At 26.1% G+C, this 15232-nt stretch overlaps 1 protein-coding gene across 1 annotated transcript in view; it reads right to left on the minus strand.

The window, feature by feature from the left end:
• Positions 1-9783: 9783 nt before the first annotated feature.
• LOC107448584 (cell adhesion molecule Dscam1) overlaps positions 9784-15232 on the minus strand; it is a 104815-nt gene continuing 99366 nt past the window's right edge. Inside the window, exons 25-28 of the mRNA XM_021146874.4 lie at positions 12590-12671; positions 12307-12410; positions 11269-11365; positions 9784-10072 (exon numbers count right to left, since the gene is read on the minus strand). Coding sequence (XP_021002533.4) covers positions 11292-11365; positions 12307-12410; positions 12590-12671 — 260 coding nt within the window. The 3' untranslated portion in view covers positions 9784-10072; positions 11269-11291. The remainder of the gene's footprint in view (positions 10073-11268; positions 11366-12306; positions 12411-12589; positions 12672-15232) is intronic.

The raw sequence follows: 15232 nt of genomic DNA on the forward strand, positions 1-15232 counted from the left end.
CTGAATGTAGGAGAGTACAAATCCATTAACTTTATTGAAAATATTTTACTTTCGTAGTTTCATATTTCACGTTGCATTTAATTAATTCAAAAAGTTTTTTTATTTCTACAGCGCTTCAGTTACCTATTAAGATTTTCGAACTTGAGAAAGCTTGTCAAGAAATTTTTCCTTGATATCAAAACTTTTTTTATTAAATAACAGACGAAAGATACAATTCTTTTGGCAGAACAAAAAAATTAGGAGAAAGGACGACTTCAAGTTTCGCAAAAACTCAGTCATTTAAGAGAATGAACAAAACTGACACATCTTAGTTTATCTGAGGTATAAGAGACTCTCTTAATGGACTTATTAGAAATGAAACTAATGTACTAAACAATAAAAACACACATTAATGAATCAATTATTGACACAGTCCTGCAACAACGATTGCAAGATCCTGACTACTAAATAGACTTAGATGTAGTAACAGACTACTTAAAATTAACCTACATTTTCAATTTTACATTTATTTTTAGTCATCATTTAATAAAATTTAATGCAATAACAATCTAAAATAAAATGATTTATATGATATTTTTTTTAAATATTCAATGCCATAAATTTCCTTATTGCCTAGTTATTTTGTTTCTATACATAGCAAAAAGAATTCTGATGATATATTGATGCAGTGGTAAAATTTGGAGAAATAAATACATTTTTTAAACATAAATATCGCGTTTTATGCTGCTTTCAACTATAATCCCTACAAGTACGACAGAAAATAAGGGGAAAAAATAAATGTTTGGTATGTTTATGTATGTGTCAGCTTTAACTCAAAACATGAATATTTCAAAAATACAGAGGATGAATTAAATATGTTTATATATATATATATATATATATATATATAAATTTTTTGTCCTGAGAAAAAGTATTTGGTATAAACTCATTCTATTCTTCATGATGTGTAAATGTTTATGAATATTATTTTCTCTAGATTGAGAAATTCTTCGTCTACATACAATAAAAGCAAAATTATTTTCATTTTTAATAACTTTCTTAACATTTAATTTGGATACATTCAATTTCCAATTCAAAAATTCATTTTAAGAATTGTTTTCAATATATATTCTCTCTCTATTATTTCTTTGTTATATTTTCTCTAGAAATGCAAAAAGAATTTTTTTTTGTAGTTTACTTTTGATAATCTATGGCCTTACTGAGCACTTTGTTTCAAAATTTGTAGCTTGGTGGTGTTCAGCTTATTTGACCAAAACAGTAAAAAGAACACCACCTAAGTATTTTCATATAACTGCCTCGTATATTTATGTGTTTAATTTCAAATACTATCGACAGTATCGTACAGTACTGCTGAATCGTACAGTACTGTTGTAAAATATCCAAAGTAGTAATCGGTTTATGGGTTAAAGTCTCCTTGCCATCAGGTTAACCTTGTGAGGTTTTCATTGTTTTCATCCCCATGCAACAGAAATGCCAGTTAGTGCCATCAAAAAGTCTTTCACGAAGGCGAATTGCTCCCAATAATTCAACCAAGAGTTTCCTTGGATTGATATCCTGGATTGATTCCTGGATTGATATCTAAATAACAAAGCTCCGAAATTGAACATTGATAGTCTCAAACTCAAGATTGGGTTGGCTGTTTAATGGCGATTATAAAATAAATAAATAAAAACTTTGGATTCTATTGAAGTATCTTCTTATTCAAGATTCTGGATTCTAAGATTTTAGAGAATGTATGTCTTTGCGAATACAAAATATGAATATATGTGCTGATTTTATAAATCTAATTTAGTTCATATTATAATCGCTGGTAACTAATGAATGTCATGAGAAATGGTACATTAAAATAGTTCTAATAAGTCTAAATTAGCAAACTTTGGAAATATAGAGGAATAATATTTTTTTTAAAATATTTCGTTATTAATCTAGGTAATTTCTAATATTTTACCGAGAAAGCCTTAATCTATATTATAAACCAATTCAAGTGAATGGATTTCTAATTATTCAAAGACAGTATATAGATTTTTTATCACATCCTGAAATCATATTAATTAGCTTCAGGCACTGTAAACTGCATTTATAGTTTTGTGTTTTTCAGAAATTCTATTTTATTTTTTCCAAAAACTTGAATTTTGAATTGTTACTGTATTTTATTGAAATAATCCATCTACTCCATGCTGAACACGCAATAAAAATTTTTTCAAGTTATTGGCTTATAGTGACATAGTTTATTACATTTAGAACATTTATATTTATTAGTACAGATCATCTAGCCACTTCTTTTTAAAAAAAAACACGTTTTTTTGCTGAAAATGATTTTTGTTTTTTACAAAGTTGTTGTGAACCTAATATTTTTTTTGTTACTTTCGAAAATATATCTATGTTACTTTTCTATGTTTATCTATTTTTTATGTTTATCTATTTTCCATGTTTAGCTATTTTCTTTGTTGCTATTACTTTACAGCAGAATTTTTATGCAAAAATAAAGTTGCACTTATTCTTGTATCAGGAGAAGAACCATCATTTTGAAAACAGCAATAACTTCAATTTTATTTCATAGTAACTCGTATTCTCAATTAAATATTTTTGAATTGCATTCTATTAAACCAATTCTTTTTTCTCCGTGCGGTTGATTAGTTTTCAAATCTAGGTGTCCTTTCATTTCTTCACAGTTAACATATGAACTAAATATGCTTGCATAAACTTATAATTTGAAATTTATAAACAATGATGAATTTGAAGCAACCCAAGCAATTGTTGAGATCAGGACAGGAGGTGGAGTATGAAAATGCGGTAAGACATTTTCTGAATATTTGTTTGCGATTTTTTCGTGCAATTATCATTGATTTGGTTCATTTTTTTGATCTTTTAAATATACTTGCCTCTGAAAGATAATTCAAAGGAAAAACGACCTCATATTAAGTAAATGAGTACGCTTTAAACTAGGGCAATAAAGTTTATGATGCAGCAAAAGTAACGTATCCCCTATCAGCTATTAATCCTTCTCTTTAAAGCAGAAAAAACTTTGAATTAATCTCGGTATCCGCGGTAATAATATTCAGTCCATTTACCGTAATGAGATAACGGAAAAAATACACATTTTGTAGTACTTTTCTATCGTTATAAACGATGAGGAGAAAAAAAATTATTTTTTCAGTTTCAATTTTTTTCCCAATTTCTTCTATTTCTTGCCTCATTTAATTAGAATATCGCGTGGATTATAGTAACATTTCTGATAAACAACAGAAAATTATAAATGTTTGTCGTTCTTATTTACTTATTCTTTTGGATGTTGTCGAAGCGTAAATCATTTGAACAGATTGAAAGTTTTCGGATTCGAAAAATAATTTCTCTTTTTATGGTAATTTCTGCAATAAAAAATAATTTAACTGACGGTGGTCCATTTCTGCCAATTAACATTGTACTAGTAGAAGTAATATTTTTGAGGGGATTCTTTTGGATGTTGTAGAAGCTTAAAGCATTTGAACAGATTGAAAATTTTCGGATTCGAAAAATAATTTCTTTTTTTATGATAATTTCTGCAATAAAAAATAATTTAACTGACGGTGGTCCATTTCTGCCAATTAACATTGTACTAGTAGAAGTAATATTTTTGAGGGGATTCTTTTGGATGTTGTAGAAGCGTAAAGCATTTGAACAGATTGAAAATTTTCGAATTCGAAAAATAATTTCTTTTTTTATGATAATTTCTGCAATAAAAAATAATTTAACTGACGGTGGTCCATTTCTGCCAATTAACATTGTACTAGTAGAAGTAATATTTTTGAGGGGATTCTTTTGGATGTTGTAGAAGCGTAAAGCATTTGAACAGATTGAAAATTTTCGGATTCGAAAAATAATTTCTTTTTTTATGATAATTTCTACAATAAAAAATAATTTAACTGACGGTGGTCCATTTCTGCCAATTAACATTGTACTAGTAGAAGTAAGATTTTTGAGGGGATTCTTTTGGATGTTGTAGAAGCGTAAAGCATTTGAACAGATTGAAAATTTTCGGATTCGAAAAATAATTTCTTTTTTTATGATAATTTCTGCAATAAAAAATAATTTAACTGACGGTGGTCCATTTCTGCCAATTAACATTGTACTAGTAGAAGTACTATTTTTGAGGGGATTCTTTTGGATGTTGTAGAAGCGTAAAGCATTTGAACAGATTGAAAATTTTCGGATTCGAAAAATAATTTCTTTTTTTATGATAATTTCTGCAATAAAAAATAATTTAACTGACGGTGGTCCATTTCTGCCAATTAACATTGTACTAGTAGAAGTACTATTTTTGAGGGGATTCTTTTGGATGTTGTAGAAGCGTAAAGCATTTGAACAGATTGAAAATTTTCGATTTCGAAAAATAATTTCTTTTTTTATGATAATTTCTGCAATAAAAAATAATTTAACTGACGGTGGTCTATTTCTGCCAATTAACATTGTACTAGTAGAAGTAATATTTTTGAGGGGATACTTTCACAATATAATTTAAGGACAAGAACTTAGAATAACTCCAAAGTATGGTAACTCAACTGTTCAGATTTTTTAAATCTTATAAAGCGTTCAAAATAGAAATAAAAGCATAAATAAAAGCATTTTTAAATCTATAAAAAATGTTGCGATTAACGTAATAATAATATTTAAAAAGATGCAAAATAATGAAGAATGAATAAAATATAATATCTAGAAAAAAAAAAGAATAAAAGTATTTAAGCAAAACATTTTTTTTTTACCTAATTAATTCAAGGAAAATCCAAAACATTATTATTTCGAATTAGACTTTAAATGACAAAAAATTTAAGTAAATGTTTACATAAATTAATTTGTTTGATTTAATATCAACCATTTTAGTAAAGAAAATTCTGTTCCATTCTATTTTCAAATAAATAAATAAATAAATAATATACATAAACATATCATAAATATGAGAAATTTTGCATTAATATATTTTTTATTATATATTAAATCTAATTTAACTAAAAAGTTGACATTGTTTTAAATTCATTGTGAGGGAAGAAAAGCCTTTAGTTTGGTAGCAATAACTTATTGGCTCAAAAATAGCTAAGGAAATAAATTGAATAATACGAAATGATATATCGTTGCCTCAATAAAAAGATATATAATGCTAAAAAATATTTTTTTTGTTATAGTTTCTACGTTTATGAAAAAGATTGAAATGCTTCAAAGTGATCGATGACTCTTAAATACAAATATTCCCCATAAACTTCGTTCGTTTTTCTGCTTAATATGGTTCACAAAAAATGCTGGAAGGTATATTTGGCAGAAATCTAAATACATTTAGATAAAATAACAAAGTGTAAAACTTTCGTTCTATCATATGTAAAATTTATACTGCATATAATTGCGCATGTTATGCGTAAAATCTAACACCGTTTTTGCTGTACAATACTAAAACTTAAAAGTTTATAGTCAGATTTAATTCCGTCAAATAACTGTCAAATTTCTCAGTCAAAAATTAAATTAAAACTATTAAAAAAATTAATACTGTTTTTTATATCGTATATAGAAGGGTTTAATAGATATTAAAATTAAATTTTAAACTAATTAAAATTGTAGAATACTTTAAAAAATAGGTAATGGAGCTCCAAAAAAAAATTCCAGCTGCTTGCATACCTAAAGTTATAACAAGAAATTAGACAACTTTAACACTAGCTTTTTTGGAGCAATAATGTGAAAGAGTGATTGGAATTACTTTAAAAAATGTAATATTAAAACTAATGCTTAGTTATTTTAAATATACACATTTTTGTTTAGTTTCTAAAGTATTTTCTGCACAGTACGTTTTACCTTGATTTTTTATACTAAGGCATCTTTGAGGAATATGCTAATTGTTTTGATGATTTTTTAATAAAAAGTTTATTTTTTTTTTAAATAAAACTTCATTATCAGAACTATTTTTTGAAACTCTTGTGTCCATTAAAATTAAAATTATTTAATTTAAATTTCCAAATTTTGCTTCAATTGGTAGGAAATAAAATTTCTCAAATATTTTTTAACTCACGCGAATTATAAATTTAAATTAATACAAATTATTTAATCCGAAAAAAGAAACGGGTATTAGATGTTGGTTTAAGCAAGGAACGAGCTCATTGCCGTGATTAGCTACGATATCATAAATTTGTTTTAGAAAATAGACGAGTGGGAAGATACTTGTGTTCAGCGATACAGGAGACATAAATTTACAGTACGGTATTTACAGTACCACTAATGAACTGAGAGTGAATAAATCTCATTGCTTAACTTTTCATCAGTGAAGAAGATATTTTAGCAAGTGATTTACCATAATATATACTCAGAATTTAATTAATTGGTTTCTATTATTTTATGAAATAATAACAATCTAACTTGTTACAATCTAATTACAATCTAACTTCGGTAGAGTAAATATCTAAATACATTTTTACTTGCTTTAAATGTTTTTAAAAAGTTAACTGTGCAAATGCAATCTTTATTTATTTGATTAATTGTTTTTAAAATAAAATATTCAATACTGCTAAGAGTATTTTTATTCAGTAGTATATGTCCTCTGATTTGTAGAAGATATCCTCACGGTTCCACATATTTACCGAAAAAATGCATGAAAAATGTCATATTTTTCGTTATCAAAACTGTTTTTTTAATTTGTTTTCAAATTGGGGAAAATAGCATTTCTTTCATATTTTTCAGAAAGTTCTACATTTAAAGAAAAAAAATATTTTAACAATTAAAGTAATACAACTCAACAAAATTTGGAAGATAGTTTAAGCAAGTTAAAAATCAGTGGTAAGATAGTCACGAAATCTAGAAGCTATGATTTTAACCACGATGCTCTTCCTCAGTTGGTTTCTTAAGGGATAATACATGAAAAAGTTGCGGTAAGCTCATTACGGGAAATGCTAAGTGTTGTGAATAACTCTTTACGGGAAAAAGTCTTAAAGTAGAGCTACAAACCTTAAGAGGGGAACTATGACGTACCATATTTGAAATGCTAGAATTACTACAATATTTTAAATTAGTTAAATAAATTTTTTTATTTCATTTTTTTACTTATGCTATTTTTAACTCTAGTAACACATACGATACAACCCTAAAACTTATTTTAAGAAATAAATCATGAAATAAACGTTTTATTAAAAATTTTCTTTTTTAATTAACATTTCAAGATTCATTTTAGTTTTGGCTCATTTTTTAACTTATTAAAAATAGTAACCGAATACGTTTCTCTGTAAGTTTAAAAACTAAAGTCTTATTGATAATTAACCGAAAGAAAATGAAATTTTTCTATTCATTTCTTTTTTTGTTCTATAACATGACGAAGAATAAATGAAAATCATAATTTGGAAATATAATAATTATTTTATTTTATCATTCGTTTCTTTCTACCCTGCAGCCCCGTATTATGTTTAAACAATACTCACTTTTTTTGTAAGAGATCCAAGCATATTAATTAGATATAGGGAGAAAAGTTACGCAATAATTAACTTTCTAAAAATTGGCGTAATTACTTAGGCTTTTTACGTAAGGACTCTACAAAATAGCAGAAATAATCTTGCGAATCAGCTTGATTTCACTCTGAATGTAAAAAAAAGATAACTAAATTTGATTTAGTAATTACGTTAGAGAGAAGATCCCCGTGTTTAGAGAAACTGCATCCGTGAAAATCTAGATAAGAAAAGTACCACTGATCGCTAATGAGTTCAAAGTAAATAAATCCCTTTGCTTAAGTTTTTATTAGTTTAGAAATTATTTTAGTAAGTTGTTTGATATAATATGGACTTAATGTGCCCACTTTCCTTTTATTCTTTAAAGAATTAATTAGTTCTATCTAATTGCCTTCCGGTTTTTTTAAGTTACTGTTTTCCTTTTTAGTTTAATTATATAGTTAATTCTCTATTGCTTTTTGTCGAATATTCAAAAAATACCAAAAAATTAAATTCCTGTATCTTCTGCATTGAATCATAATTATGGGATAGAATACAGTGTTTTATATTTTATTTCTTTCTACTTTAAATAGAAATTTGTCTAAATACAACATTAACTACTAGTACTCACATTTGTCAAGTACACAGTTAGACATTTCCCAAAAGATAGTTTAAAACCAATTTATTTAATTGTTGTTTCACCACATTCATACAAAACACTAATAATCATAAAAAAAAGTTATTTAAACTTTTAACTGTGAGAAAAACCGCTTATTAAATGTTTTCACTTAATTCTGTTAAACAACCTGACGCCACCTTATTTTCTCCAATCGCTTCAACGCAGTTTCCAATGCTGCATTCCCCAAGTAGAACACGATGCTCTCTTTCAGGCATTGAAGGCAGCATCATAGAGCTGCTTATGGCAAAAAAGTCTAGTATTTCCCATGTCTTACGATAAGTGAAACAACCAGATAAACTAATTAAGCTTCTTTCCTTGGTTCATTTTATAAAACAAAATTCAAACTCAACCTTACTCCTATGCCCATTATCTGACGAAATGCCTAGCTCTAATGTCCAGTTAAATTTCTTTTTCATGCTTTTGATATCTTGCCATTTGCAAATAGCTAAAAATCATATGATTTTGCATTCATGATTTTTTATCCATACTAGTTGTAAAAGGTTTGAAAACCGTAAAGGTAAACAGCACGCTTTACTGTAAAGATTATGATTAATTGAATGGATAGACTATGTTTGGTAAATTTCCTGTAATTTTAAATTTGTGATGTCATAATATGTATTGCTTATTTCCTAGCTCCTTAAATTTCCTAAATTTCATAAAATTCTTCTTTAATCAATATTAATCTAATTTTGATTAAATTAAACTAATAATTTGATTTCTGTTACATTTTCTAAAAAGCAGATATGAATATTTTATATTCTCTTCTTAACAATCAATGTAACGGCTACCTTTGTAATTCAATACATGTGTATAACTCATTAATTCGTATCAAAAATTTATTTCAACTTTTTATTCCTTAAGATTCTTTATTTCTCTAATCAGAAAAATGTTTCAGTTATAGGGTTAAATTAATTCTCATTGCCTTTTTAGGTGATTAAGATTTAACTAAATTATTTAAAATTAAATATTAATAACATGGAGATGATTTTGTTTTTAGTTATTTTATCTTTCGATAAATCACCAACTATAGATCTCTTCCCATGATCCAAACTGTCCGTTGGGAATAATCCAGTTGCTTGTTTTAAATTCTTGGCTTTTGGACTGGAGGTCTTAGCCCCTCAACTAACTGTTATTAATTTAATAAAAAAAATTTCATTATGTTTGAAGAGCCATCTCTTTATCTCTATTATAGGAGCCTGATGCTTACCATTTCTTTTGTTCAGTTTCATAATGATAATTATTATGAAATTAAAGCAATTATTGTTTGATATATCGTTGGACTATCAATTCTTTAAAACGAAAGCTACATGCATTTACTATAATCGCGTCTTCATAAATTTATTAGAAATTTCTTTTATTTAGAACTTGGAATGTTTGGAAATCATATATTTATTTCTTGAATCGAAGAATGATTATTTCAAATTTATTTAAATACTAAGCAATTATACTTTATTTACCTAAAGCTTATGGATAAAGGTTAACCAAACAAATATCATGCATAATTTAAATATCGTTTACAATTAATACTGATATTAGATTTATAGATAAATTGTTTTCGCAAAATATTTTGACAAAGATTATTCTGAAATTTTTCCCTAATAAGTTTCTATTTTAATTCTTATTATTATTGTTTTCAGCAAATTTACTGAGCTCTAACTTTAAATAAAAGGAAAACACTTTTTTTTGGAAAAACAGACATTTTATTAACATGATATAAATATTCTTTTTTTTTTTTACACATTTGGCACCGTGACAGATTATTATTTTTAAATTTCTTTACATAAAAGACAACAGTTTTATCCGTATATTTCTTCCTGCAATTGAATATAAGCTCTGAACTTGTTTCACAAGGGATTCTTTTTCATCAAATGACCAGATTGATATGTAAACATAATACACATTTTTTTTTCAAAAGTAGTTTTGCTGGCCTCCTTTTTCAGACAACTAACGCTATGTCTTTCAGATTCTGAAAATAAACGTATCAATACAGGAAATCAAGGTATTTTTGCAGATTTTAAATATTTACAAGAATGATGTAATTATTAGCAAGACGATGATTTTTACAGTCATCATTATCATAAAATCGATAAATTACATTAATTATTTTAAAAATAACGGTTTAAGATTTAATGGTAAAATAGATTTTACGGATAATGAACCTAAAGTGACAACACATTATTTGGTATTTGACCCGAAATTGAATTATTTACTGTGTATATTTAAATGTTTTCCGATATTCCTTTTAGGAGTAGGCAAAAAACATTTATCATATTATTATTATTATTATGCATATATATATATATATATATATATATATATATATATATATATATATATATATATATATATATATATATATATATATATATATATATATATATATATATATATATATATATATATATATATATATATATATATATATATAAATATATATATATATATATATATATAAAGTATATCTATGTATGTATTTATATATTATATGCATGTATGTATCTTGAATGATATTAATTAATAATTGTTGAATAACGAGTAATTGTAAAATTTTTACTTTTCACATTAACTTGTAAACTTTAAAACCATATAAAGTACATTGTACGGATTAATCTTCCTTGTGGCTCTGTTTTGCTTCAGAATGAATAAACATTTGATGAAGGGTGAATAATAAAAGCATATGTTTTTTTGCATTATTTAATTGGTTAGGAATTCATGTGTTGAAAAATTCACGTCCGAGGACTTAAAAATATAAGTATTTAAAGCTAGCATTTAGAGAATGTATTTCAAAATGCACATGTTTGATTAAATTCTAGTTGAAACATATACATATTAGTTTGCTTGTTCTTTTCTGTATTTTTAGACAATCGTAAGTTTGTTTTGCAATTTCTATCTAATGTATGAACTATTTATTGAAATTCACTACCAGGTATTTTAATAAAAAAATAAAAAAAATACTTTAATTCAAAAGTATATAATTCAAATTGTCCTGCGTTTTTTGAATAACTTCAGATAAATTGGAATATGAAGTATCTCAATTTCATTGAATTTGAGCTTCTTGATTTGTAGAATCATAAATAAAAATTAATCAAAATGAAACTTAGATTTAAAAATGAATAATATAATTATATTATTCCCCCTTTATTAGAGCATAATTTATATTACCTTAGGTATTTTAAAGAAAGTCGTTAAGAGAGAGCAGTAACTGTGTGCTCAACCCAACGTTTGTTTGTCTCATATTTGCATTCTTCAAATGATTTCCCTGAAAAATATCAGATAATAAAAAATCAAAATTAGTTTTCCAAATTTTCTAATATGAAAAGAGACCTTTGGTATTGTTTAAAATAAGGTATTTCATGTCCAGCATATTTTTCATTAAAATTATCCAAACTTGTATTCTTCTTCAGCGTTTTAACCATAATATCCTTCAGTAGCAGTAACATATTTTTCAATTCTAGGCATTTGCTTTTTTCAGAATGTCACTAGCTACTTTTTTTTCATTTAATTTCTTCAAATTAAAATTGTACTGTTAAATGATCATAATTCATTTTTTAAAACAAAGATTTCAGTGCTTTTTCAATTTTAAATATTACCACTGGTATATATTTTAGGCTATTTTGATATTAATTATAGCTTCATAGTTTATTATTAGTCACTAATTATAGCCTTATAGTTTATAAATGCTTTTAATTATTGTCTTTTTGATTAATTTATATTTTACACGCTAATTTTAATGATATAATATTTAAATTATTTAAATGTATGATTTAAAGATTACTATTTCATCTATGTTGTTTTCATTTGCTTCCGATATATCGTTTCTTTTCTTTGGAAATCACATTTTATATATTGTGCCTAAAAATATAATTACTGTAATTTGGATTTGTGTTACGGGTGAATATATAATTAGAAATATCATAGTTTTAATATCTAATGCTTATATGCTTGTATAATTCAATGGTACAATAAAACCAGAAATGTACAATAAAAGCATATATTTTTATTACTTTCTTTAATTGCGTTATCAATTTACTTTTTATAAAATTATTATTAATATTTTAATTTCTTCCTGTAACTAAATATAATCATGGTGTTAAAATATATCACACAATTTTCATTTTAATGTTTCTTTTCTAAATCATGTAAATGGATTAAAGAAAAAAAATTTAGAAAAAGAAATACGTTAGTTACATCCATACTTACATATCCTATCACATTCTGTTTCAGATTCTCTAGATTCTTCCTTAATATAGCAGTTTTTATTGGATGTTAAAATTTTACAGTCGTCTGATTCTAAACTTGAAGAACTGGAACAAAAACAATTTAAAACAGGTTCTTGAATACATATTAAGAAAAAAAAAGACGTAAAGTGTATTTTTAAATAATTACGATTTCCCAGTAATTTATAATATTAGTTTTGTCCCCTTTTTCTGAAATTTAAGATACGTAAGACATAAGATACTCTTGAAATTGATAAATTACTCACCTTTCATCTCCTCTTCTCCATGACAAACAATTGCCCTGTAAGTTATCCTCATAAATCAAAGATCTTTGATGAAAATTTAAATCTGAAATATAGTTAATATGATATCATTTGTTTAATAATTTTTGTGCAATATATTGAATAATGCAAAAAATGATTAATTTTCAATGTTTGATTATTTTTTAATTTTGCCCTATATATTAATAAAACTGAACAATTTAAAATGAGCAGAACCAGTACTATAGTTTCAGTTCAACATTGAAGAACCTTTTTAGCTCCAAGAAATTTATTTAAAATTGAAAGTTGGCCGATGATTAATAAGGTGACTTCCCTTTTTAAAGAAACAATCCAGCAGTCGTAATTACATTGAGCTTCGATAAAATTAATAGGAGTTACCATTAATTTATGTGGTTAGTATCTAAGGCTTCCTAAATTGATTCGAAAATTAAAACCCTTTACCAATGATGTTACAACCTCAGGATTCAAAAAACGAAGGTATTAGGTTTAAAACAAGACAGCACCAAAGAGCATACGTCTCTCACTCTCTCTACATCGGTGACCACAGACAACGAACACATAGCTCTCTCACTTCTAGAAAGATGCCTTCACTATGCTACTTAGTAGCTTTCCACGTTTCCTTTTTTTTCGACAAACAAAGCAGCTGAGTCTCAAACATCGTTAAGGGATAAACAGAAGATAATTTTTGCAAGCATAAGGTAAATTTACAGTCAGGAGCGATATATACACAGAAAAAGTTAGCAGACTGACTTGCATTTTTATGGACATGATAACTTTACAAGCATAATTTTTTTACCGCTGAAAAGGACTGCAAAACTTTTATTCGGTCTGATAGTTAAGTGCTTAAATAGAAAATGAAAAAAGGAATGAGAGATGTGAAAGAAAATAGCGAACAAGTTTCTTCGACTTTGTGTTTTTCTCTGTTTTTCAGTGTCGTAAAACTGATGAAGGGTGTTCGTTAAAGAATCGGAACTATACTGCAACTGTCTATGTTTCTTTAGTAGTCGCAATCTGGGAAATATGGTTCTCACAGCTTGGAGTTTCACTTTGTTGGTCCTCATAGTTTGGAGGTCTCATAGTTGGTTCTCATTGGTGGAGAAAGATCCAAAGATTGAACTCCCTAATGTTAATTTTATTTTTTGAGTTTTTTGCCATATCTTCGGAACTTTTTAGGTGGATTAAAAATTTTAGCACTCAATTATAAAATTCGTTTATCTAAAGATAATCTCATACGAAAAAAATATTATATATTTACTATTTTTTATTATTTTATTTAATAACAGCCGTAACATTTCGTTTTTTCAGTTCGTTCTTTTTTTCTTTTCTTTACGCACTGTTCACTGCAAAAGATTCCAGATCAAGGATCAAATCGCTCTAAAAAGTGCAGGCATTGCATGTGCATCATCCGTGAATTCCAATTTACCTCAATTTTTTCACTAATATTTATTTAATTAGAGTATTTCAGTGATTTTACGGTAATTTTTTCTGTAAAAATAAGAGTATACCAATTTTGAGTTTTATCACACGTTTCATTAAAAATGAATTTTCGGAAAAAGTACCGGCATACTGAATTCCGTTTAATTTAATCATAATTTGAGAATTTAATCATAATTTACTTTGAATTATATTAAAGTGTAAGAAAACTTTCATCAAAATATAACGTACTTTTTGTCAAATACAAAACACCTTCTTTCTGGTTACATGAAGAAATAAAAACTATTTAGGTTTTTCACAGGTTGTTTCAAGATGGTATCTATTTTGATTTCCCATCTTCTTCGGGTGATGCACTTACCTCCTGTTACCTTATTCCAAAAAACCGGATTAAAATAGGAGTAATTGCTTTTCAGCGAAATCAGTTTTTAGAATATCTTAAAATGGTGAAAGGTGTACATATTCAAGAGAAAAATTACGATGAAATGCGACAAAATTCCTGAAATGCCATTGATACAGTAATCGATACATGATTTTCTTCAGAATTGTTTGTGGATAGTGGTTTTGTAGATACACACATTCGGATATTGATGTTCTTTGATCTGCTGCCTATATAATAGACGTCGCTCTAATTGTTTTAAGGAATTGATATTATGTGCAGGAAAAAAAATCTGCTTATTTTAAAACTGAACAGGCACTAAATGTATAATTAAGTAAAATATAATTAAATTCTTCCAAGAAGAATTTAATTATATTTTACTTAATGGTACACTTAGTGCCTGTTCAGTTTTCAAATAAGCAGATTTTTTTCCTGCTTCTTTAACTCTTCATATTTTGAAGAAAGTAATCTTTTTTTTTTCTTTTTCATGGTTGCTTATTTCAGTTCTAAACAATTAAAATAATAAAATCATATTGCATATAATATTGAATTTAATTCCAGCATTTTATATTTAAACTGGAGACCACAAAATCTTTTGATTTATTTCGTTTTACTTTTTTAAAAAGAGATAAAGATTAGTAACTCAATTATTTATTTTTAAATTTATTTTGTTAAAAAGCAGAATTTCATATTAACTAAAATTTATCATTTATATAAGTAGTTATTAATTGGTCACAATTGTGATACGCAATATTTTTTAAACTAACGTGACATTTACAATGGAAAAAAAATCACTCCCTGTTCTATGCACTGCCATT

The sequence above is a fragment of the Parasteatoda tepidariorum genome, chromosome 10, assembly GCF_982258835.1.
Source record: "Parasteatoda tepidariorum strain Cologne lab strain chromosome 10, Ptep-v5.0, whole genome shotgun sequence".
Taxonomy (NCBI): domain Eukaryota; kingdom Metazoa; phylum Arthropoda; class Arachnida; order Araneae; family Theridiidae; genus Parasteatoda; species Parasteatoda tepidariorum.